Source organism: Mizuhopecten yessoensis, unplaced genomic scaffold (genome assembly GCF_002113885.1).
Source record: "Mizuhopecten yessoensis strain PY_sf001 unplaced genomic scaffold, ASM211388v2 scaffold4303, whole genome shotgun sequence".
NCBI lineage: Eukaryota > Metazoa > Mollusca > Bivalvia > Pectinida > Pectinidae > Mizuhopecten > Mizuhopecten yessoensis.
Genome location: NW_018405478.1, coordinates 21,493 through 46,639, shown reverse-complemented (window position 1 = coordinate 46,639; position 25,147 = coordinate 21,493). Strand labels below are relative to the sequence as shown.

The 25,147-nt window shown below is 37.1% G+C and overlaps 1 protein-coding gene across 1 annotated transcript in view; it reads left to right on the top strand.

Moving 5' to 3' along the window:
* Window positions 1-25,147, top strand: part of LOC110448794 (cadherin-23-like) — a gene marked incomplete at its 3' end in the record, with an annotated part of 51,840 nt that overhangs the window by 5,590 nt on the left and 21,103 nt on the right. Inside the window, exons 4-15 of the mRNA XM_021495238.1 lie at window positions 1,015-1,179; window positions 1,737-1,898; window positions 3,674-3,735; window positions 4,368-4,614; window positions 4,914-5,156; window positions 5,275-5,347; window positions 5,688-6,130; window positions 6,356-6,494; window positions 15,131-15,340; window positions 16,140-16,192; window positions 16,342-16,596; window positions 23,763-24,302. Coding sequence (XP_021350913.1) covers window positions 1,015-1,179; window positions 1,737-1,898; window positions 3,674-3,735; window positions 4,368-4,614; window positions 4,914-5,156; window positions 5,275-5,347; window positions 5,688-6,130; window positions 6,356-6,494; window positions 15,131-15,340; window positions 16,140-16,192; window positions 16,342-16,596; window positions 23,763-24,302 — 2,592 coding nt within the window. The remainder of the gene's footprint in view (window positions 1-1,014; window positions 1,180-1,736; window positions 1,899-3,673; window positions 3,736-4,367; window positions 4,615-4,913; window positions 5,157-5,274; window positions 5,348-5,687; window positions 6,131-6,355; window positions 6,495-15,130; window positions 15,341-16,139; window positions 16,193-16,341; window positions 16,597-23,762; window positions 24,303-25,147) is intronic.

The window sequence follows — 25,147 nt, the reverse complement described above, 5'->3', positions numbered from 1 at the left end:
GTAAACTCACTAATCCCAGCGCTCGTAGCCACCTCGTACAAACATTGGTAACCAACGAAATACTACCAAACACTATCGTGGAGTATACGGGCGAGTGTTACTTGTAAATCGGTGATAAATCATAGCTACATGAACGAGGATACTGTTACAGGAAAATATTGAAAATAATGTCATATTCTTCCAGTGTTTAAAATGTAAATCCAGTATCTACCAGAACAACATGGTGGGAAACACATCACCTGTTCGTCACGTCGGACAGCCACCAGGACAGCCCATTCCACAGAAATATTAACATGTTGTTTGGTGGAACACATTCACGGCGGGCAGTTCAATATCAATGTTAATAGTAAATCTGACTGATAATCATGAAGTGAACGGAATGTCGCAGGCTGTGAATCTATCGATGTCGTAAATTTAACTCCGATTTACAAGTTCTATAAAGAGAAATACTTCCACGGTTTAAATATGAACATGTATTGTATTTGTTGATCTTATACTTACTAAGATACTGAACATTCTACGTTAAATAGAATTATTTATGTTTTTCCTTGTCTTTTTATTTTACCAGGCACTAAATTTAATAGCGCACGCATACTGACCCATTCTTGTTGTATTGTGATGCGGTTTATAACAACAAAAACAGCTGATCGTCGTTGTTTCTCGTTCTTCAAGACTGGTTTCATAAATCTCATATATAGTAAAAACCCATTTCAGATTCTGTATATAACAAGGGATTTGTTTAAGGATTGTCCCAGTGATGATGCTTTAACAATCATAAGGACTATAAAGACAGTTTAAGGTAGCACGCGGACATATCAACAACAGGGGGTAACTGTGTAAATAATAGCTAAGGGACAGGCTTCGGTCGTGCCCATTCTTACTCGTGTATTTCAAAAGAGTAATTAAAGAAATGGAAACTGAATTATCTGTGTATCGGTGAGAATGAAATATTTACCCGTTCTTAGTTTCAAGCTGTATCAATTGACAAAATTCATGACCTTATTTTATTAACAGGGACCAAACAGTAAGTTCAGCCTAACAGTCCGATATACCAACGGAACCAGATTTACTGGAATTGAAGCCACACCGTCATTAGTTCTTTCCCGGGCTACGGTTTTATTGAGACTTGTAAATGGTTTTGAATTCGACTACGAAACAGAACAGACCATTACACTGCTTGTAAGTGATTATTATATTTGTTGAATGTATTTAAGCTTCCTTTTTATATCAGTTCCATGTTGTTTTATCATAAACAGTATTAACAGTGACATATTTCCATATTTGAAAGTATGAATAGACCCACTTGGCACTTTACAGGATCTCAAAGTTAAAATCAATAAAGTTACAAACTATTACAGTTCTGATGATTTTTAAACAATTTTTACCTACATGTTTGTTTACATGTGAGAGGTTCGGTCCACTATTAACATCACAATAACATATATCAACTAACTATGAATATGGCCCTTTCTTTGTCTGGTTTTTATGGGAGCAATTTATGAACTGCGCTCATAATTAAATTATAAAATAACGAATCCCTGCGATTACTGTAATTACGAGTCATTACAATATATAACTACTGAAATTTATCGTTTTGTTTGCATGAGACATTTTAGAAAAGGTTTTACATGTAAATTTGTGAGTAAGTCTTGGAATATTTTGAACGATATTCAATATTGTTTATCTTTCTATCATAATATGTACATGTAATATAACACCTTAATTGTTACTGACAGGTTGTAGCCACTGAGAGCATTAACCTAAGTCTATCTACAACATGTACAGTCGATGTTTACATCAATAATACCAACGACAATGATCCAGAGTTTAGTCAGGATGAATACAATGCCACCATCCCCGAAAGTCCGCCGACTGGCACATCAGTTACAGTAGTCACGGTACACGTGTGTTATAATAGCAATGCATTTGTGATATCAACAGTTAGGAGATATACATTAAACTATGATACAAACAGTGTAAAGTTATAGGAGATATACATTTACTACGATATAAACAGTGTAAAGTTATAGGGGATATACATTTACTACGAAATAAACAGTGTAAAGTTATAGGAGACATACATATAAACAGTGTAAAGTTATAGGAGATATACTTTTACTTTGATATAAACAGTGTAAAGTTATAGGAGACATACATATAAACAGTGTAAAGTTATAGGAGATATACTTTTACTTTGATATAAACAGTGTAAATTTATAGAAGATATACATTTACTATGATATAACATGGTAAAGTTATAGGAGATATACATTTACTACGATATAAACAGTGTAAAGTTATAGGAGATATACTTTTACTTTGATATAAACAGTGTAAAGTTATAGGAGATATACATTTACTATGATATAAAAAATGTAAAGTTATAGAAGATATACTTTTACTTTGATATAAACAGTGTAAAGTTATAGGAGATATACATTAAACTATGATATAACATGGTAAAGTTATAGGAGATATACATTTACGACGATATAAACAGTGTAAAGTTATAGGAGATATACTTTTACTTTGATATCAACAGTGTAAATTTATAGGAGATATACATTTACTATGATATAAACAATGTAAAGTTATAGAAGATATACTTTTACTTTGATATAAACAGTGTAAAGTTATAGGAGATATACATTAAACTATGATATAACATGGTAAAGTTATAGGAGATATACATTTACGACGATATAAACAGTGTAAAGTTATAGGAGATATACTTTTACTTTGATATCAACAGTGTAAATTTATAGGAGATATACATTTACTATGATATAAACAATGTAAAGTTATAGAAGATATACTTTTACTTTGATATAAACAGTGTAAAGTTATAGGAGATATACATTAAACTATGATACAAACAGTGTAAAGTTATAGAAGATATACATTTACTACGATATAGAAAGTGCAAAGTTATAGAAGATATAAATTTACTACGATATCGAAAGTGTAAAGTTATAGAAGATATACATTTACTATGATACAAACAGTGTAAAGTTATAGGAGATATACATTAAACTATGATACAAACAGTGTAAAGTTATAGAAGATATACATTTACTACGATATTTAAAGTGTAAAGTTATAGAAGATATACATTTATTACGATAAAAACAGTGTAAAGTAATAGGAGATATACATTTACTATGATATAAACAGTATTAATTATAGGATATATACATTAAACTATTATATAAACAGTGTTAAGTTATCGGAGATATACATTTTCTCTGGTATGAACAGTTCTATGTTCAGATTTATTGATTAAACTATGATATAAACAGGGTAAAGTACGGGATTATAGAATACAGTGCACTATGATATAAATAGTGTAAAGTTAGGAAAGTTATGAGTTATACATTGAATAGCTTATTACTTTAATTATTAGATCACGTTTAAATTTAATGTATCACACAATTGTTTTTTTCTTTTATGTATAGAGATATTTTGTTATATGTTAATCATTTTATTTATAAGAATGAATCAGCGCTTGCAGTTGTCGTTATTTGTTTACTTGGATTTTTGTTAAAAACATAATTTGTAAAAGCCATATCAGGCTTCACTCTACTGCTGATCGCTTAAATGAAATAAAGGTAGTATTTAGATTGTATTTCATTGCACTTTTCGACTTTAATCTTTTGAGCTTAGTTTTTAACAGGCAGAAGATCTCGATCTAGAAGAATACGGCAAATTGACCTATACACTGAAAGGCTCTTCCCAGTAAGCTCGTTTTCAAGTCAATTCACTCTTTTGCGACTTTTCATACGAGATGATCGAACCCCATACGTCAATCTTTTATCGTTCATACTTATCGGAAGAAATGAAAATAAACTACGGCCCCGCATCTGGCTTTGTCGTCAATGTAGTGTCATTAGTATAAGCAGTTTATCAACTTACTGATTAACCAGAGCGGTCATCTGTTAAATTCAAGTATGCGTTAAATTTTGAATGCACTATTATAAATATGTTGACAGAATAATATGAGTTTGTCAATGCAGATTGTTGCACTGTTAAGAAATTCATACTTTTTATACACCGATGACAATGTTAGAACCGCGCTCAATGCTTAAATCAAATAATCAACTGCCAATGCATACGGTGAAGACCGTTAGGCACACACATGTGACTTCACTGTGATATTTTGTGATACAGTATACCGAACACTGAGTTTTACTGCATCATACCACTGTTTCGTCCTCTAGGACTCATCGGTAATGCTAGATTTGAAATCCAAATGGGTTTTAAAAACTACGATATTGAATTATTTAATGGCTAATACTTACTTGTCATATATACAGAAGAAATGCTATCGTGTTAATATTTAACGTGTAAAACAACGTGATTATTTATAGGTTTGGCATTGATCCACACAATGGCACTGTTTACACTGAGGGAAGTCCTGGTGACCTTGACCGAGAAACACGTGACACATACTATTTGACGGTGGTAGCCACTGACGGAGGAAACAGGAGGGCGGTGGCCTCTCTGACAGTAACTCTCTCCGATATCAACGATAACCCACCCATCTTCCTTTATAATACAGTGGAGATGTCAATTACTGAGAATACGACACAGTTCAATCCAGATATACTAGTAACGGTAGGAATCACAGGTTAACCGTTCGAATAAAAGGTCCCTTCCTTATCCCGTGAAGTGTAAAAAGGTATAGTTCAGATTATAAAGAGAAAAGAAAAAATAGTGACGCGAAAGCAATTCGGTTTATAGATATGCTCATCTGTGAAGGAAACAATGTACATCTATCAAACCCGAAACGGTTTTATCGCTTATTTTAAGTCTTCATGATACGTTACATTTCTTTAACAAAAAACTGATTAAAAATAACTCCTATTTATTGTCTTCCATTTTTTTCTAATTCCATTAATTGATATCAACCACAGGCAACCGACATAGACGAGATCAACACACCAAACAGTGAAGTTATGTACAGACTTAAATGTCCCGATAACCTGAACAACAACTTCACCATTAACAGCACCACAGGTGAAATCATCGCCACACAGCCTCTGGACTACGAACGCCTCAACTCGTCACAGAACGGACAGATACATCTGATCGTTATAGCATACGACAATGGAAACAAATCTCTTGAATCAAACACTACTGTAACGATCAACGTACATGTGAGTGTGTTTTCGTTCTAAAATAGTTCACCGACACCTGTTGAAGGAAAAAGCAATACGCAAATCATTTGTTTAAATGTTACAAGTTGTTTTCTAATAACTTTTTTATGTTTCAAAGGATATAAACGATAACACACCAAACTTTCATCAGGATAGCTACAACGCCAGTATTCCTGAAAACTCAGCAGCAGGTACGAAATTAACTTTCTTATAGACTTACCTGTATACATGCGGATGTATCAATACAAACTAATATACAATGTTTGATATAATGAGTTTGTGGTAAATTAATGGAATGTGGAGAATTGTTATTAAAAAGGTAACATTAATATGGAGACCGCGTATTCTTTCTTGATATTGTTATTATATATTTTTGCTTAATATGTATTATGTAACCGTGCATGTCCGTCCTTTCTTTATCCACTATAGGTTTTAGTATTGGTCATTAAGCCCAAGTGTCAGTATTTGTTTAAAAGTGTTTGTGTATATTCAGTATACCCGAGACTAATGAAAATGTATTTCATTTTGAAGGAATATTCGTGGCCAATGTGTCAGCAAGTGATGGGGATGCAACCAGCCCAAACAATGAAGTCCGATACTATATTGAAAAAGGAGGATCCGATTTGTTTCGAATAAACGGACAAAATGGCACCATCACTGTTGATCTGAATGCTAAATTCGACAGAGAAAGTCAGGACCAGTATAACCTGACAATAATTGCCGCTGATATTGGTACTCCGCCAGAAACAGGGACAGTGACTCTAACTATAACAATTACTGATATCAACGACGAAAGTCCTGAGTTCGGCCAGTCTAGTTACATAGCGAGTGAGAAAGAAGATATCGCCATTGGATATATCGTTAAAAACTGTACTGCTTCTGATGCCGATAATAACAATGAACTTGAGTACGACATCCAAACTCATTCAGCGACAGATGGTGCAGGAAACAGTGTCAACATCAGTCTAGTTGAGGTAAGCTTATACTACAAACATGTATATACAAAATATTTACAGTGAAGTAAAGGCAAAACAAAAATGAAAAAAATAAACTCGTGATGATGATGATGATGATGATGATGATGATGATTTGTCTTCTATAACGTTATTAGATACAACTTTACTACTATTTTATATTATTTTACTTTATTTTACTTTATTTTACATTATTTTACTTTTTTTACATTATTTTACTTTTAGCATATGTTTGACATTTATCCAAACAATGGATCTGTGTTCGTGAGTAACAGTCTGGACAGAGAAAAAGCAAGCCAAGTAACGTTGATTATCATTGTCAACGACACAAAGTGCGCCGAACATTGTCCCCAGACAGCTACGGGTAGGTGGAATTCAACTAGCTATTCGTGTTGTATTACCTGTAATAAATTATATGAATATGTGTCTATACATTTGTATATATATGTATGTGTAGAATATAAGTCGAAATAGCATGTTATTTATACTACTGAGTCAAACAATCGACTCAAAGTAATCCCAAATGATAGCGGTTAGCCTTGGTAGTAACTATTTGACGGTCCATGTTTAAAAAGGACCTATCTCTACGCTAGTGTAAAAGTATACATTATGTCCCTTACTAGTGATATTTATATAACTTTCAGTTTTCACCATTATCACGTCAGTAGCTGTTCATATTATGTCACTAGCTCTCCATTATCACGTCAATAGCTGTCAATTATCACGTCAGTAGCATTTCTTATCATGTCATTAGCTGTCCATTATCACCTCAATCTAACCTGCTCATTATCATGTCAGTAGCTGTTCATATCATGTCACTAGCTGTCCATTATCACTTCAATAACTGACCATTATTATGTCAGTTGCTGTATATTATCACGTCAGTAGCTGTCCATTATCACGACTATACCTGTCCATTATAATGTCAGTAGCTGTTCATATCAATTCAGTAGCTGTTCATTATCACGTCAGTAGCTGTCCATTATCACGTCAGTAGCTGTTCATATCACGTCAGTAGCAGTTCATATCATGTCACTAGCTGTCCATTGTCACGTCAATAGCTGCCCATTATCATGTCAGTCGCTGTCTATTATCACGTCAGTAGCTGTCCATTATCAAGACTGTAGCTGTCCATTATCACGTCAGCAGCTGTTCATTATCACGTCAGTAGCTGTTCATATTGCGTCAGTAGCTGTTCATATCACGTCAATAGCTGCCCATTTTCATGTCAGTCGTTGTTTATTATCACGTCAGTAGATGTCCATTATCACGACTGTAGCTGTCCAATATCAATAAGGTCAGTATCCGCCATTTCCATGTCAGTATCTGTCCATTATCATGTCAGTATCTGCCTAATATCATGTCAGTAGGTGTCGACAAACACGACAGTATCTGTACTTTATCACGTCGTCAGTAGCTGTCCAATAACGCTTCAGAACAAGACAGTATCTGTCCATTATCACGTCAATAGAGGTTCATTATCATGTCTGAAGCTGTCCATTAACATGTCAGTAGCTGTCCATTAACATGTCAGTATCTGTCCATTATCACGTCAGTAGAAGTTCATTATCATGTCTGAAGCTGTCCATAATCACGCCAGTAGCTGTCCATCATCATGTCAGTAGCTGTCCGTTATTAGCTCACCTGGCCCGAAGGACCAAGTGAGCTTATGCCATGGTGCGGCGTCCGTCGTCCGTCCGTCGTCCGTCCGTCGTCCGGCGTCAATATTTTACTTCAAACAACTTCTTCTCAATAACCAAAAGGCCTATGATGATGATATTTGGCAAGTAGCAAACTGAGATAAAGGGCTACCAAGTGGTTTTTTTTTTAATAAAAGTCCCTTCACCTATTTTCAAGGTCACAGGGTTCAACTATGTTAAAAACTTTAAACAACTTCTTCTGAATAATTAAAGGTCGCAGGATGATGATATTTGGCCAGTTGCATGCTTGGATAAAGGGCTACCAAGTTTGTTCAAATGAATGACTATCATCTGTTTTCAAGGTCACAGGGGTCAATTGTCTTAAAAAAAGTTAAAAAACTTCTTTTCAATAATTAAGAGGCCTAGGATAATTATATTTGGCCAGTAATATGCTAGGATAAAGGGCTACCAAATTTGTTCCAATGAATTACTTCAATATATATTCAAGGTCACAGGGGTCAAATATGTTAAAAACCTTCAAACAATTTCTTCTCGATAACCGAAAACCCGAGGACGATGCTATTTGGCCAGTAGCATGCTGGGATGAAGTGCTACCAAGTTTGTTCAAATGAATGACCTTGACCAACTTTGAAGGTCACATGGGTCAAATGTCTTAAATCTTCAAACAACTTCTTCTCAATAACCAAAAGGCCCAGGGTACTGATATTGGGCCTGTAACATGCAGGGAAGATTGACCGTGACACACTATCAACGTCAGTGGGGTCAGATGTCTTAAAATCTTCAAACAACTTCTCAATAACAAAAACGCCAAGGGTACTGATATATTTGGCCTGTAGCATGCTGGGATGAAGGGCTACCAGGTTTGTTCAAATGCATGACCTTGACCCACTTTCAACTTAATGTCCTTGTTCAACATTCAAGGACACATGCTTCATGTTTAAATCTTTTAATAGGTTCTTGTGAATCAAACACTGATATTCTGCCTGTAGCTGTATTTTAGTCCACTTTTAAGATTACAAGTGTGAGATTAATACCAGGTGAGCGATGCAGGCCCATTGGGCCTCTTGTTACATCAGTTACCCTCCATTATTACGTCAGTAACTGTCCATTATTATGTCACAAGCTGTCCATTATCACGTCATTAGCTGTCCAACAACGCGTCAGTAGCTGTCCATTATAACGTTTGTAGCTATCCATTATGATTTCAGTAGTTGTCCATTTACACGTCAGTAGCTGTCAATTATCACGTCAGTGTCTGTCCATTATTACATCAGTAACCCTCCATTATTACGTCAGTAACTGTCCATTAACCTGTCAGTAGCTGTCCATTATCACGTCATTAGCTTCCAACAACGCCTCAGTAGCTGTCCATTATAACGTCTGTAGCTGTCCATTATGATGTCAGATGCTCTCCATTTACACGTCAGTAGCTGTCCATTATAACGTCAGTAGCTGTCCATTATCACGTCAGTAGCTGTCCATTATAACGTCAGTAGCTGTCCATTATCACGTCAGTAGCTGTCCATTAACACGTCAGTAGCTGTCCATTTACATGTCAGTAGCTGTCTATTATCACGTATGTAGCTGTTCATAAACACGTTAGTAACTGTCCATTATCATGTCAGTAGCTGACCGTTAAAATCTCAGTAGCTGTCCATAATCATGTCAGTAGCTGTCCATTATCACGTCAGTAACTGTCCATTAACACGTCAGTAACTGTCCATCAACACGTCATTAAAACCCAGCTGTGAAGTCATCTATTGTTGTATTGGTCCATTATATTGCATAATGGACACCTAAGAGTCCATTATTTAACGGGACAGTTCATTATTTTTTCCAATAATGGACAGTCAGCGCAGAAACAAAACTCCAAAACACAGATATGAAAAGTAAACATTTTAATATTAAACCAAACATGTCTTATCGTAAACATTCTAACTGAAAAAAATCTAAAGACTATGTCACCTTTCTAAATTCAATTGCAGCATAGCATTTCCAGTTTCACAGTTCACTATACACATGTACGTCCTATAATTTGGACTTTCTGCTTCCATAGAGACTACAGTCAATAACCTCATTTAAAACACCACATATTTCGTTTTCTTTCTGTTCCCAACGAAGAATTTCACTCATTTTCTGTTGCTGTTCATCACTTGTTCGTTTGTATAATCTTACAGCATTTGACCTATGTCCTGTTTTCTCCGCTATCAGTTGTTCATCAACTCCTGCAGAATATATACGTGTCGCTGCCGTTGCCCGCTGCCGTTGCCCGCAACGAGTGATTAGTAAAGTTTCCTAAAAATCAAGCTTCTTCACATAATTTTTTAACAGTTTCCTGCAGAGTGTGAACGCCAACTGAAGCATCTACGTACCAGCATGATCCAGTAAAAGTAGCTTTCGGGCGCAGATAAAAGGCATCAGTCTTAGCCGTTACTAGTCTAAAAGAAAAAAAAGAAAAAAATATATATGATATATATAATATATATGTGTTTCCTCCATTACACACGTTATGATAAACAAAACTGAAAGCATAGATTTTTAGCCCAATTTTGACAGTTGAAGTTTGTTATTACTATTTTTAGAAAGTTCTTTATGGAGCTTTCTCAAATTTTATAGGTAGGTTCCCCATGATTTCTAGTATCGGTGGCCATTTTGAATTGTGACAGCTGGAGTTTGTTATTGCTGTTTATTAATATAAGATACACTCACATTGCCTGTATGTATTTGATGTAGAGTTGTACAATGCACCTGCCCTTGTTACTACTCTCATAGCCACGGGTCATCTTTGCTGTGACTTTCTGATGAGACAAACCATCAGAGTTAGTCTTGGAAATGTCCTCTGTGTATTGGAGATATTTACGACCATCAGAGTCCTGCATGAGCTTAATCTCAGACAAAGGTCCATACCTTAGATTTCTATGTTCTTTTCCAGCCCTCAAGGCGAAATGAAGTCCATTGAGATAGATCATGGTGGTGAAAAGCTTCTGAGGAGTTTCTGATCCTAAAATTCCCATAGACCATAATTTCTCCTCCTATTGAACAGTTATGATTTCAGCCTGTTTCCTCTCCAGCCCCAGTTCTTGTTTAGAAAGGTTCTTCATCTTAGCATAAAGAATGGACTTCATTTTGGAATAGACTTCATCATCCAAAAAGCTTACCAGCTTACCGCTTGAACGAAGGAAGTGCTGAATAGACACAATTATTTCATATATGATATTTGGTCTATATTCCTTCCCTGCCTCATTGCGTACTTCCGTAATAAAGAAACACATGGCATCTGACATTTCTTCAGGTTCCATTTCCATTAATGGCTTACTAAAATTTTGTTCAAAGTCCTTGTTTGCTCTCTGATTTTGCCACTTATAGAATAAATTAACCGCCCACCTTGCTTTGTTTTCAGTTTGTTTGCACTTTCCTTCACTCAATAAAGACTGCAAGTCTTTCTCTTTTAGAGGGGACAGGAATCTAGTACTCTCCTTTCCATTGCTCTTAATGTCTGAATTTTCCATATCCATAGATGCTTGTACTAACAAATCATCATCAGACGAAATGTCAGAAAATAAGTCATTCTTAATGTTAAACAGGGAACGTATTCTTTCTCCATGTCAATTACTCGACTAAGAACTTCATCAGTATCAGCTTCACAGCAAGACACATCTCTAAATGAAGATTGTGTGAGGAACAACTCATGGTCGCTGTCTGACATGATGTTGGCTCATCTAGTGTATACCGAATACTGAACACTCAGGGTACATGCCGTGTCAACCTGACTGTCCATTATGTGTCACGGGTGGCTTAACACATTTCTATTACTGCATAGGCATGTGCTATTTCTGATAAAGGGTAAGAAGGCTAGGAGTGTGCTAGGTTTTAAGTAGGATAAAGTCCTCAAGCTGTCTATTCTTTGAAATAATGTCCATTATTTCAAAGAATAAACAGCTTTCGGACATTAACCTTTACGTAGCAGGTCATTATCATGCCAGCAGCTGTCCACTATCACATCAGTAGCTGTCCATTATCACATCAGTAGCTGTCTATTATCACATCAGTAGCTGTCCAATATCACATCAGTAGCTGTCCTTTATCACATCAGTAGCTGTCAATTATCACATCAGTAGCTGTGTATATACAAGTCAGTTGTTGTCCATTATCACGTCATTAGCTGTCCAACAACGCGTCAGTAGCTGTCCCTTATAACGTTTGTAGCTGTCCATTATTACGTCAGTAGCTGTCAGTTTACACGTCAGTAGCTGTCCATTATCACATCAGTAGCTGTCCATTATCACATCAATAGCTTTCAATTATCACATCAGTAGCTGTCAACAATCACATCAGTAGCTGTCCATTATTACAACAGTAGCTGTCCCCTATCACATCAGTAGCTGTCCATTATCACATCAGTAGCTGTCTTTAAACAAGTCAGTTGTTGTCCATTATCACGTCATTAGCTGTCCAACAACGCGTCAGTAGCTGTCCATTATAACGTCTGTAGCTGTCCATTATCACGTCAGTAGCTGTCCATTGACACGTCAGTAGCTTCTTTTATCACGTATGTAGCTGTTCATAAACACGTCAGTAACTGTCTATTATCATGTCAGTAGCTGTCTTTTAAAATCTAAGTAGCTGTCCCTCATCATGTCAGTAGCTGTCCATTATTATGTCAGTAACTGTCCATTAACACGTCAGTAGCTGGTCATTATCACGCCAGCAGCTGTCCAATATCACATCAGTAGCTGTCTTTCAGCAAGTCATTTGTTGTCCTTTATCAAGTCGGTAACTGTTTATTACCATGTCAGTAGCTGTCCATTAACACGTCAGTAGCTGTCTATTAATACGTCAGTAGCTGTCCATTAACCCGTCAGTAGCTGTCTATTAACACGACAGTCGTTTTCCATTAACATGTCAGTAGCTGTCAATTATCTCATCAGTAGCTATCCATTATCAGCTCACTAGCTGTATATTAGCACACGTTAGTCGCTGTCCATTAACATGTCAATACCTGTCCATTAACATGTCTTTAGCTGTCAATTAACAAGTAATTAGCTGTCCAACAACGCGTCAGTAGCTGTCAGTTATCACACCAGTAGCTGTCTATTGATACGTCAGTCGCAGTCAATTAAAATGTCAGTAGCTGTCCATTAACATGTCAGTAGCTGTCAATTATCTCGACAGTTGCTATCCATTATCATGTCAGTAGCTGTCCAACAACGCATCAGTAGCTGTCCATTAACAAGTAATTAGCTATCCAACAACGCGTCAGTAGCTGTCAGTTATCACACCAGTTGCTGTCTATTAATACGTTAGTCGCAGTCAATTAAAATGTCAGTAACTGTCCATGAACATGTCAGAGCTGTCCATTATCACGTCAATAGCTGTCTATTATCACGGATGTAGCTGTCTATCAACAGGTCAGTTGTTGTCCTTTATTACGTCAGTAACTGTTTATTACCATGTCGGTATCTGTCCATTAACACGTCAAAGCTGTCCATTATCACGCCAGCAGCTGTCCATTATCACATCAGTAGCTGTCTATTATCACGGATGTAGCTGTCTATCAACAGGTCAGTTGTTGTCCTTTATTACGTCAGTAACTGTTTATTACCATGTCGGTATCTGTCCATTAACACGTCAAAGCTGTCCATTATCACGCCAGCAGCTGTCCATTATCACATCAGTAGCTGTCTATTAACACGGATGTAGCTGTCTATCAACAGGTCAGTTGTTGTCCTTTATTACGTCAGTAACTGTTTATTACCATGTCGGTATCTGTCCATTAACACGTCAAAGCTGTCCATTATCACGCCAGCAGCTGTCCATTATCACATCAGTAGCTGTCTATTAACACGTCAAAGCTGTCCATTATCACGTCAGTAGCTGTCTATTAACATGTCTGTAGCTGTCTATCAACAGGTCAGTTGTAGTCTTTTATTACGTCAGTAACTGTTTATTACCATGTCAGTATCTGTCCATTAACACGTCAAAGCTGTCCATTATCACGTCAGTAGCTGTCTATTAACACGTCTGTAGGTGTCCATTAACACGTCAGTAGCTGTCCATTAACACGTCAGTAGCTGTCCATTATCACATCAGTAGCTGTCCATTAAAACCTCAGTAACTGTCCTTTATCACGTCAGTTATTGTTCATTAACACGTCAGTAGCTGTCCATTAACATGTCAGTAGCTGTCTATTAACATGTCAGTCGCTGTCCATTAACCTGTCAGTTATTTGCGTGTAAACTACATCGGGCTTGCGATATATTGAATTGTGCGCGTTAGCGCACCATGTTTTATATATCGCAAGCCGGATGAAGTTTACACGCCAATACACGTCAAAAATATGACAACCAATCCTTATATTTATATTCCAAACCAACAACATTAGTTGTGCAATGTTGCGAGTGTTGTTAATTGCTGTTTTAAAACTCTTATACACACCGACTGGGTCAGCGGTAAATTGTTCGGAACAGCCGGTTAGTTTCGCATTCCAGAGTCGTTGTCAAGGGCAACCAAGCCGACAAAAACAATAAACAATTAAGTTCCACAGTAAACACATCAATTTAATAATTGATTTTTTTTTTAATTTAAATGCATATATTTCAATTACCAATTTGTATACTAACATGTGACCATTTTAATATATGTTGTGGTCATTTAGCGATTTAACTGTCATACAATAACATTTTAAGACACAACGGCGGTAATTAGGTCAGAGGACAGCTGGCGGAGGCGGTCATTATTGAAAGTTTTGAGTCGGCTGACACAAGTTTTCACTGTTTAGCGAAGGTAAATGGACATCCATGAAAGGTAGAATTACTAAAGAAACCTGACGTGAATGAAGACGAATTTGACTGATATGCAGAAGATGGAGTAGACAAGTGAGATGCTGTGCTTTCTGTTAAAACTGTGATGGGTATGACTTTGTTTTCCGTTGAAGCTGTGGTACACGTGTTGGTCATGGCCAGAACGATAGAAAGTGGGCCATTTTCGGGGACCGGCTTACGGACAACAATACTTTTTTCGCCAGTTACAAGAGCGGGACAACGAGGACGAAAGCGATTGTTTCTGCTCTGAAGAACACGACCGATTATATGATCGAAGTAGTTCTGGCAAACAAATTATGTATCACTACACTGACCTAATCCCCGTCGTAGTTCATTGGAAAATATGTTACAATGGGACCAGTAGAGTTATCTAGGCACTATGCAGTGCAAATGTAAATATTAAATCATAACTAACTGCTACATGTAATACACAACTACGTGTATAACGTGTGTTTATATTAAAACATAACTGGTCGCGTTAATACACAACTATTATACAGTATGTATTCATTTTACAGCATTGCTGACTGTAACTGTTGAAGATGTAAATGATGTTCCGCCAAAATTTACAAAGGCCGAGTATCAGGGGTCTGTTCCAGAGTCTTCGCCTGTTGACACAATCGTTATCACAGTTACAGCCTCCGACATTGATACCGTAGGAGCGCCTCCGATTTATACATTGTTACACGATACCTACGGGCCGCTAACAATCAAAGACAACTCATCAGGTGAACTTTTATATAGTGTTATATAGTTAAACATCTATGACATATAACTGGTAGCAACATCTTATTATATATCACACTCTGGTAGAAACTTTATCAAGTTGTTAAAAGAGTTCTTAATACATAAGGGATACACACTATCACATAATGAATATAGTCAATCACCGATTATTGAAAATATAGATCCCAAGGACTGCTAACCCAATTACAATAGACGTTAATTCAATCTCAATAAACATTAACCAAGTAACAATAAAAGAGGTGATATATTATGCAATAAGTGATAATAAATATACTATTGTACATTTCTGTTCGAAAATTAGAATTTATAGCGATATCCCTTATGACCTTAAGCAGAGAGTCTGGTCAGTGTAATTATATATATTTAGTACAAAATGTTCTGTATTTTTAAGAAAAAGATTGAATTTTATTTTTGATTGTCCGTTTTATGAATTTAACAAACAAAAATGTAAATTATGCACGTAGTAAGTTCTGGTACGAGGGAATATAATTATTTGGGTTTTTTTGTGAATCAAAGTGTGAGTCAGATTGTGAATTGGCAGCATCGCTTACGTTGCTCTATATTATTTTCAAATATTAAATTGTAAATTGAATTATTTTTTTTACCAGAGAACCACCATAAAAGAAAATAATTATTGAAATTAGTCAATGAAGAATATCTGGTACTTTATGTAAAATTGCATACAGTAAAATGAAACAATGCTATCTTCGTCTTAATCTTTCTCGTCTCCTAAAATCCCATAAAACTGTATTTGTACATCATGATGAATTTTATACACAGGAACAATAACAACAAAGAACAAGCTTGATCGAGAAACCCAGCCGGAACTCAACATAACGGTCGTCGCTTCTGACGGCCTGAACAACTCCACTTGCATCGTGATTGTTAACGTGACAGATGTTAACGATAATGCACCAGTGTTTCTTCCCTATGTCGACCCCGTCTTTATAACAGAGGGANAGAAACCCAGCCGGAAATCAACATAACGGTCGTCGCTTCTGACGGCCTGAACAACTCCACGTGCATCGTAATTGTTCACGTGACAGATGTTAACGATAATGCACCAGTGTTTCTTCCCTATGTCGACACCGTCTTTATAACAGAGGGAAACTATACGAATGACATCCGATTCATTGCCACAGTCAATGCAACCGATGCTGACGAGGGACCTAATGCCATAGTGAGCTACAGACTGGAAAACAACTACTACGACAGCTTCTGGATAAATGATACAACGGTATTTAAACAATAACAAGCGAATGGTCATTTAAAAAAAACAACTATTGCATTGAAATGGTTTTATTTTGATATTCTACACAATGATCCGTTATTTTTTTTATTTTTAACTTAGGTTCTTTGTAAGTCAGCTCATCATGTATACATGAAGTTTACTATTATCAGTTTTGTCGCTTGTATTGTCTATGAATTGTCATAAAGACGATAAAACCGAAATTGAATAAACATTTTAATCATAATGATCTCCTTCTCTTTATGACATCACAATATATACATTGTATCATTTCCCTTTTATAAAAAAACCCGTCATAGCTTGTATATATGTTTAGCTATGTGTAAAATGCCTGAAAATTGACAATGAAAGGGGTAATGTTTTTCATACTTACATGTTTTTGATATTCGTAGGTTTCCAGTTATATGTATGCAAAATATGAACAGAAAATATCTCAACGATATATCGTTGGCATCCTTTGGTTGGCGCGGAAGTATTTCCATTCGGTCCTGTTGTTTACATTCTTTGGTTGACACGGAAGTATCTCCCTCTGGTCCTGTTGTTTACATCCTTTGGTTGGCGCGGAAGTATTTCCCTTCGGTCCGGTTGTTTACATCCTTTGGTTGGCGCGGAAGTATTTCCCTCCGGTCCGGTTGTTTACATCCTTTGGTTGGCGGGGAAGTATTTCCCTCCGGTCCTGTTGTTTACATCCTTTGGTTGACGCGGAAGTATTTCCCTCCGGTCCTGTTGTTTACATCCTTTAGTTGGCGCAGAAGTATTTCCCTTAGGTCCTGTTGTTTACATTTTTCGTCGTGGCTCCTGTATCTGTGTATTATTTAGATGCAGGTGATGTTACTACTCCCGCATACGTCTTTGATGTTGTATCAATCATCACCTGTGTTGATAGTTACCGGTTCCTTGGCTGATGTTTTTTGGTGTTTCCGGTATGAAATCTTTGATAAACATACTCTCCCCATACGTCGAAGGGAAATCTCGTTACCATGTCCTTTTCTTGTCCCATATCCCAAAAGATTTCTTGGTTCCACCGTGGAATATGTAATTCTGCTAATTCTTCATTCCTGGGCTTTTTGTTTTATCAATAGATGCACATATAACAAAATCTTAATTTGGATTTATGGTCACAGCTTTATTGAATAGGCATAGCGGCCGGTCTGCCAATAGACCATAATGGCACGCCATCAATAAATTTCTATTTCAATCAACAATTTAATTGATTGATTCTGAGAACCAGTTCTCAACCAATTAAGCAATATAATTCAAATCAATTAATCAGCTGATCCTGGGAAACAGATTTCAGCTGACTACAAATCAATCAGATGACAATAATGATCAGTTGATACTGGGAAACAGATATCAACTGATTCACATCAATATAAGCAATATAAATCAATCACTATAAAATCAATAAATCAATAATCAATGAATGAACAAGTCCAATGAGTTTATGAAAGCTTGTACCGCGAAATCTGCCATATGAACGAGTTGCTCACAAGAAACTCGTATACCGCCAAGCGAAGACAAAAGAGGAGGCGACACATATCACGGTACAAGGCTGTGACCAAAATCCCAACATGTTGCCATTGTCCTATGTTACTTACTATGCAAGTGTTAATTAGTAGCTGCTTGGGAAGAACCGATTATTTGTTGTTTTAAAACTCTCTAAGGCACCTTGTAAAGTGTTAAGAAATATATCATTTCCCAGTGGTGACAAGTGTACCCCGTCTGCATGAAAAAAATGGTCATCTAATTTCAAATCAGGATAATGTACCACAGCTTGCCCATGTTGTATCATATGTCCAGAGATTGCACTGTTCAATCTCTTCCTTACTTTTTCCAGTGCAGATTGAATTTGGGCCCCCCTCCAAGTCGTTCGTGGCAGAATATGCGACCAGACCATAATGTCCCTGGGAACTCTGCCATCAGAAAATCCAATACATGTTTTAATCTTATTCTAATGTGTCCAACCCCAGTGTTACCTATGTCATTACCCCCACAGTGTATGACAAGAATTGACGGTTGGTCAGTTTCAAATATCCTCAAGTGCCTAATTTTACTTTTTACATCAAAAATGACCATACTTCCTTTGAACTGCCACCACAGTGTTAATCCAATGCGAGACAGTCCAAGGTGCCTAATTGTCATATACCTGCGAAGGTTACCGACGGGACAGTAATGGGAACCATTACTGGGCAGAATGATAGTAGCACCTTTACCATACTGATCATTTTTTGAGGAAGATAGATGTATTGTAGCCACAAGTGAAACTGTTACAACCCTGTAAGCCATGTCCTTACTACTGACAGTGATTTCTCCAACGCGAAAAACCCCATAGAATGCTAATGAATAGGCACAACTAAACAAGACAACCTCATATCGGGAACTGCATATTTTTGGTAGTACAGATATAATGTTAGCTAACAGATCCACCGGGATAGGCAATCTGGCATCACTAACCCCAACACTATCTCTCCTTACTTCCTCTAGTAGCTTTTTGATAATAAACTGTTGGGTAGGGTCACCATGACCTTTTATCTTGCAATTAAAACTCAAACCAGCAAGATAAGTTTTAATTGTGGAGTATGAGTAACCTTTTTGAGACATGTAAGCAATATAATGCATAACTTGTTGTGGTGGAGGGGGCCAGGGTACATCTAGCGAATATTCCTCCTGAAATTGTCGAAAACTTTTCAGAGCCATTGCATAGGACCCACTTGTTTTTTTTTGAAACGGATAATTCAACTAATATGTTGACTTCACCGTCAAGAGTGTTGAGAGGAACCCTTCGGGTATCTTTGCTGGCTCCTGGTTTGCCCAAGGCCGTATTTCTCGAACTCTTGTGAACTGAAAACGAGACAATGAATCAGCAGCTGTGTTACGCACCACAGGTACATGTGTGGCCTTAAATTGAATGCTGTTGTGCATGCAGTGAACTAATAGCGGCCTTACCAAGGACATAACCCGAGGTGACTTGGATGCTTTCTTATTCAAAATTGTAACTAAATTAATATTGTCTATGTAGAAATTGATCTTCTTAGACCTGAACTCTGATAACCAAGTTTGAACTGCCAATATAATAGGTACCGATTCCAGAAAGGTTATATCTCTCATGATAGACTTCTGCTGCCAGTCTCTTGGCCATTTGAATACAATCCAATTACTGCCCCAACATGCACCACAACCCAGCTCCCAGTTTCCTGTACTGTCAGTATATAGTCCCAAATCTACATTACTACTCCAGAAGTTTTCCAAAATATAACACTTGCCATTGAATTTATCTAAAAATTGCAACCACATTTCTAGGTCAGCTCAAATTTCGGTAGATATTCTTACTCTATGGCAGTTATTTTTTTTATGCCCGACATGACGTCAAAAACACGCCGAATAAAAGCTCTAGCTATTGTTATAGCCTTAGCACAAAATGACATTATCCCAGCCAAAGATTGTAGTTCCTGTAATTTCACTTTTTTACCACTACCTAAAACCTTCAAAATCTCTGTCCTTAGAACCACAACTTTCTCCTGCGGGACCCTAATTATCATTTCCATAGTGTCAATTTCAAGACCTAAGAATATCAAAGTTGTGGTTGGACCCTCAGATTTCTCCTCAGCTATAGGTATACCAATCTCTTGACAGGTTTCCTGAAAAATGGACATAAGCCTAGCACATGTATCTGTTTTGTCCTTTCCAGCAAATATGAAGTCATCTAAATAATGATCTAAACTTAGTTCACCAGACTTCTCCTTGACAATCCACTCGATGAAATATGAAAACTTCTCAAATAAACGACACGACACCGAGCAACCCATAGGTAAACATTTGTCCACAAAGTACTTGCCTTGAAACTTAAAACCTAACAACGGAAAGTCAGCTGGATGGATAGAAAGGAGACGAAAAGCAGACTTGATATCCATTTTCCCCAACAAAGCACCTTTGCCTAACTCGGCTATCATCTTGACCACTTTATCAAATGACGAGTATTGCACTGAAACCATATTGGGGTCAATATTACTATTTACACTATTCCCTTATGGCCATGAAATATGTGTTATTTGCCGCCACTTCCCATCCTTTTTGGGAACTATTCCTATGGGGAACTATTCCACTGAGCCATGGGTTTTTCATCAAAAGGACCTGCCACTCTACCTAGTTCTACTTCCTGCATAATTTTCTGAGATGTCTGCACCGAAAATACGGACGCAAATTTCAAATTTGTTGATTCCCTCGGTATCCTTGGGCCAAGATAATGAAGTCTGAAGCCATTCTTACACCCATGCAGAAAATGCCTCCCAACAGACACATTCGGGTACTTAGCAACCCAGTGACTAAGAGCTGGGATTTTTATTTGGGTTTTTCCCATTGTCCATAAACCCTGTTTGGGCCCCCTTTTGCTTATTTTGCGGTTGTGCATGTTTTTGGGTGTATGAATTTGATTTTGAGCGAAAGGAATAGGGATTGTTTGCCTTAAAGCAACTTAAACTGGCATGGGCCCCATTACACTTCATGCATTTATGAGCGTATGTACACTGTGAGCGGGCACAAGTGCCCTTATAATTGAAATCATTGTCTTGGGCAAGGCCTGCCTCGAGCTCTGTGGCTGCATGTATACTAGGTACAATTCATTGTCAATAATGCCCCATGCTTCGTGGGGTTTATGTGACTTTCTAAGCCTATATTGCTCATCATATTTCAACCAGTCTGTACCACCACATCCTTGTGCCCCTAGGCGAACGATCTGCATGTATTTCAGCAGCCAATGCAGTTGCTCAGGATGAACAGATGTGTAGGTACTTATATATATAATAAATGCATCTGTCCATTTACTGATATCAGAAATTTTTGGGGATTGTGTTTTGGGTTTAATTACCAACTCCCCATCAACCAAAGATATTCTGTGGGCATGGTCAGATTCCCCCATGGAGTTAGACAACAAGAGTGCAAGCTCAATATAATCACCATTGGTGATTTTTTGCTTGACGTTAGCTGCTACGTGCAGGCCTAAATTGGCATGCACACTCATTATTGGGATTGGCATCGACATACCCAGTTGAGATACTGACGCTTCCTGTACTGGCTGTTCATTCTGTACATGTACAGGTGGTATCTGTGGATTCCCAGCTGCTAGCTGTTCATTATGTGGCTGTCCCGACCCCGACTCCGGTTGCTCCGGTCGACCGACTGCCCTCTTCCTTTTTTTAGGTCTGTACATGCTCACTGTTTTGTTATTGAAAACAAAAGAGTCATTAATATTGTTGTTTAGCGTATACATTTCTTTGTTGAATAGTTAATATAAACATATCAATTAAAAGTTATTTACCAAGAATCGCATTATGTATCACGTTTCCATAAATAACCTTGCAATGACCTATGTGCATAAGACAACTCGACCCTAAGTAACACATGGGGGCGAGTCAGCCAATTGCCTCGATCTTCACGATCATAAACAGAAACGTTGCGATAAAATATGTGTTACATTTGAATTGAATTTCACATTTTGCTTTGCCAACTATTTCACTTCTAAAAATTTCTGACTATCATCAACGGTCTCATCTGTATATATCGGGTTACCGAAAAAAATAAAATAAAATGGTCGACCACGCCATTTCATGTATGTGCTTACAATCCTTTGCCATCCAATCGTAAAAAATATTCGAAAATTCAGTATTTAGATTGACAACATATCATCATATAACACTGAAACATAATTCATCGAATTATTGAAGAAATAAAGTATTTAAGCTAGTAAATCTTTGATAAACTTAGCCTGATTTCCTCGTATGGCTCTCTTCCAAATTGGTTTTCATTTAACAAGGGAGATAACCCCTTATAACTTCCGCCAAGTAGGCTTCAGGTTACACAACACCAATTAAGCATGCGCCCTCTGATAACGGCACTATATGGTGTATTGCCATAAGTGCTATTATAGTGCAATCTACAGCCATTTGCTTTTTAGCCCTGTTTTCCCCTGATACTTTTGTTTTCCATGATCTGGATCACAGCTTTGAAACTATATACCGCTGTTTGTTTACATATTGTCTTGTCCTCATCTTTTCCCCTGTGATCATCTTTGGGGAGAATTTTCTAGCACAAGCAGTGCAAGCGTTACGGCTGACTCATGGTCAAATCAAACTATTGTAAAGGAAGTGAATCGCATTGCTCAATCAAAAGTGTCACCCGGACCCGGTCTGCAATCAAAATGAAGCAAAGAAATTGCGGGAATCAGTTAATCAGGATTGGATTGAATAAAACTAAAGAATTGTTTTGGAACTTCTTAAAGATTTCCAAAACGATTGATGTTTACAAAGCATGGCTAGGGGAAAACACTCTTACCTAGGACATTCCGCCTTTCAAAGCTGAGATCCAGATCATGGAAAACAAAAGTATCAGGGGAAAACAGAGCTTCAAAGCATCAGACAGTAGATTTCGAAGTCCTATAAAACAAAACCCCAGGAATGAAGATATAGCAGAATTACTAATTTTAATTGTAATGTCAGAATGAGGAGGAAAAAAACCTTTTGGATTATGGGACAAGAAAATAACCTGGTAACGAGATTACCCTTCGACGTATGGGGAGAGTATGCTTATCAAAGATTTCATACCGGAAACACCAAAAAAACATCAGCCAAGGAACCGGTTACATCAACACTAGTGATGATTGATACAACATCAAAGACGTATGCGGAAGTAGTAGCATCAACTGCATCTAAAAAATAGAACCGTACTGTTTACCATGTTTGTATTACAGCAGAACTGACCGAAACCATACTGCTTCCCATGTGTTTGCATTACAGCAGAACTGACCGAAACAATACTGTTTACCACGTGTTTGTATTACAGCAGAACTGACTGAAATCATACTGTGTATTATGTGTTTGTATTACAGCCAAACAAACCGTTACAATAATGTTTACTCTGAAGTTGTACGCTTGTGTTCGTTTTACCCCAAGATCAAAGATAGGGGTTAAATGAATTAGGATGTCTGTCGCTATCTGTTTATGAACTACACGTAGGTAAACAAGTTCATCCCCCTGGGTAAACGTATTTGATAGTTGTGCGCTTGCGATATTTTTCATTATCACTATTACGACGAAATTGTCATTATTTTATTAAAAAGAAAGTTGGAACCACATTAATGTCATTATTTTTCCTTTTTGTAGGGTGATATCTGGGCCGTCGGTGATATAGACCGGGAAACCACGTCACACATTGGTGTGTTCGAGCTAACCATTATTGCTGAAAATTTGCGAAAGGACCCAGAAATCCTTCGGAATAATACAAAATTAACGATAAATGTTTTAGACGTGAACGACAATCATCCCAAATTTTCTAATCCACCTTATAGGGGGAGTGTCAAAGAAACAGAAGTTAAACCTGGTAATCAAATTCTACAGGTGACTGCAGTAGATAGTGATAATGGTACTAACGGTACGGAAGGTATAAAGTACGTACTGGGGGGTATTACAAACGGGACCAGCTATTTCTACATCAACGCCACGACTGGCGATATATACGCTTACAGCTCGATGGTGAACAATGTCGGAACGTTCCTCCTTAACGTGACCGCTAGTGATGGTGGTCAGCCTCCCCTTGAGTCAGGTGTTGAAGTCTACATCAACGTCGAAGACGAAAATAACAACGCACCTGTATTTCACTTTAGACATCCGATTGGTGGGATAGTCATATACAGCATGCTCGAGGTATTTTTGTTACACCGTTTTTAATCTTCAGCCACCTATCATTCGTTAAAAATGTTACATGAATAATCTACAAGCTTTTTGTAGAACCATAATAACATTAATTACCATCCTACCCTTTTGAATATCGTGTCACCAGTTCTTCACTTGAAGATTTCGTGATGTAACTGTCACTCTGACGTTCATCCTAGTCATTTAGCTGGTTTGAGGTTTGCCATCACCCATCCACCACCACTACCTAGGTGATCTTTACGGCTGAAACCTTACTGTATATAAAGGAGTCAATCCTATAATGGTAATGTATAAAGTTCTCGGTTGGATGAGTTGGAAATATAAGACTCTGAATGTAAAAGGGGATAAGGTCACAATTGTTATGTTTCAGTTTGATAATTAAACTAAACACTTTTATAAATTAAAACCAGCTATCTTATGAACAAACTAGTCAACAAATGTTGTATCTGTGATGTCATAATGATCACAATTAAATTCATCACGTTTTTTCGTAAAAAAGCGTAATTTCCATTGAAATAAGAAAAGAACAAATTAAAACATACCAGCCTCAAGGTACACAATATAGGCGAAAATCTGGCTATCCAGAACTGTCTACATATAGGTTTACATTGTATAATACTAATCCTACACACAACTCTATCCTATATCATTGGAAAGCGTATATAGTTTTTAGACATATGTTTATGATGTCATAATTATATCCTATGTCGAAATAACTTTGACGTCACTGCGCCGAATGTTGAAGTTACCTACAAGTATCCCCGACCATCAATCTATATAGTGAGGTTACACATATATTGTAGTAAATGGTACAGTATTGACCATCAATAGATATA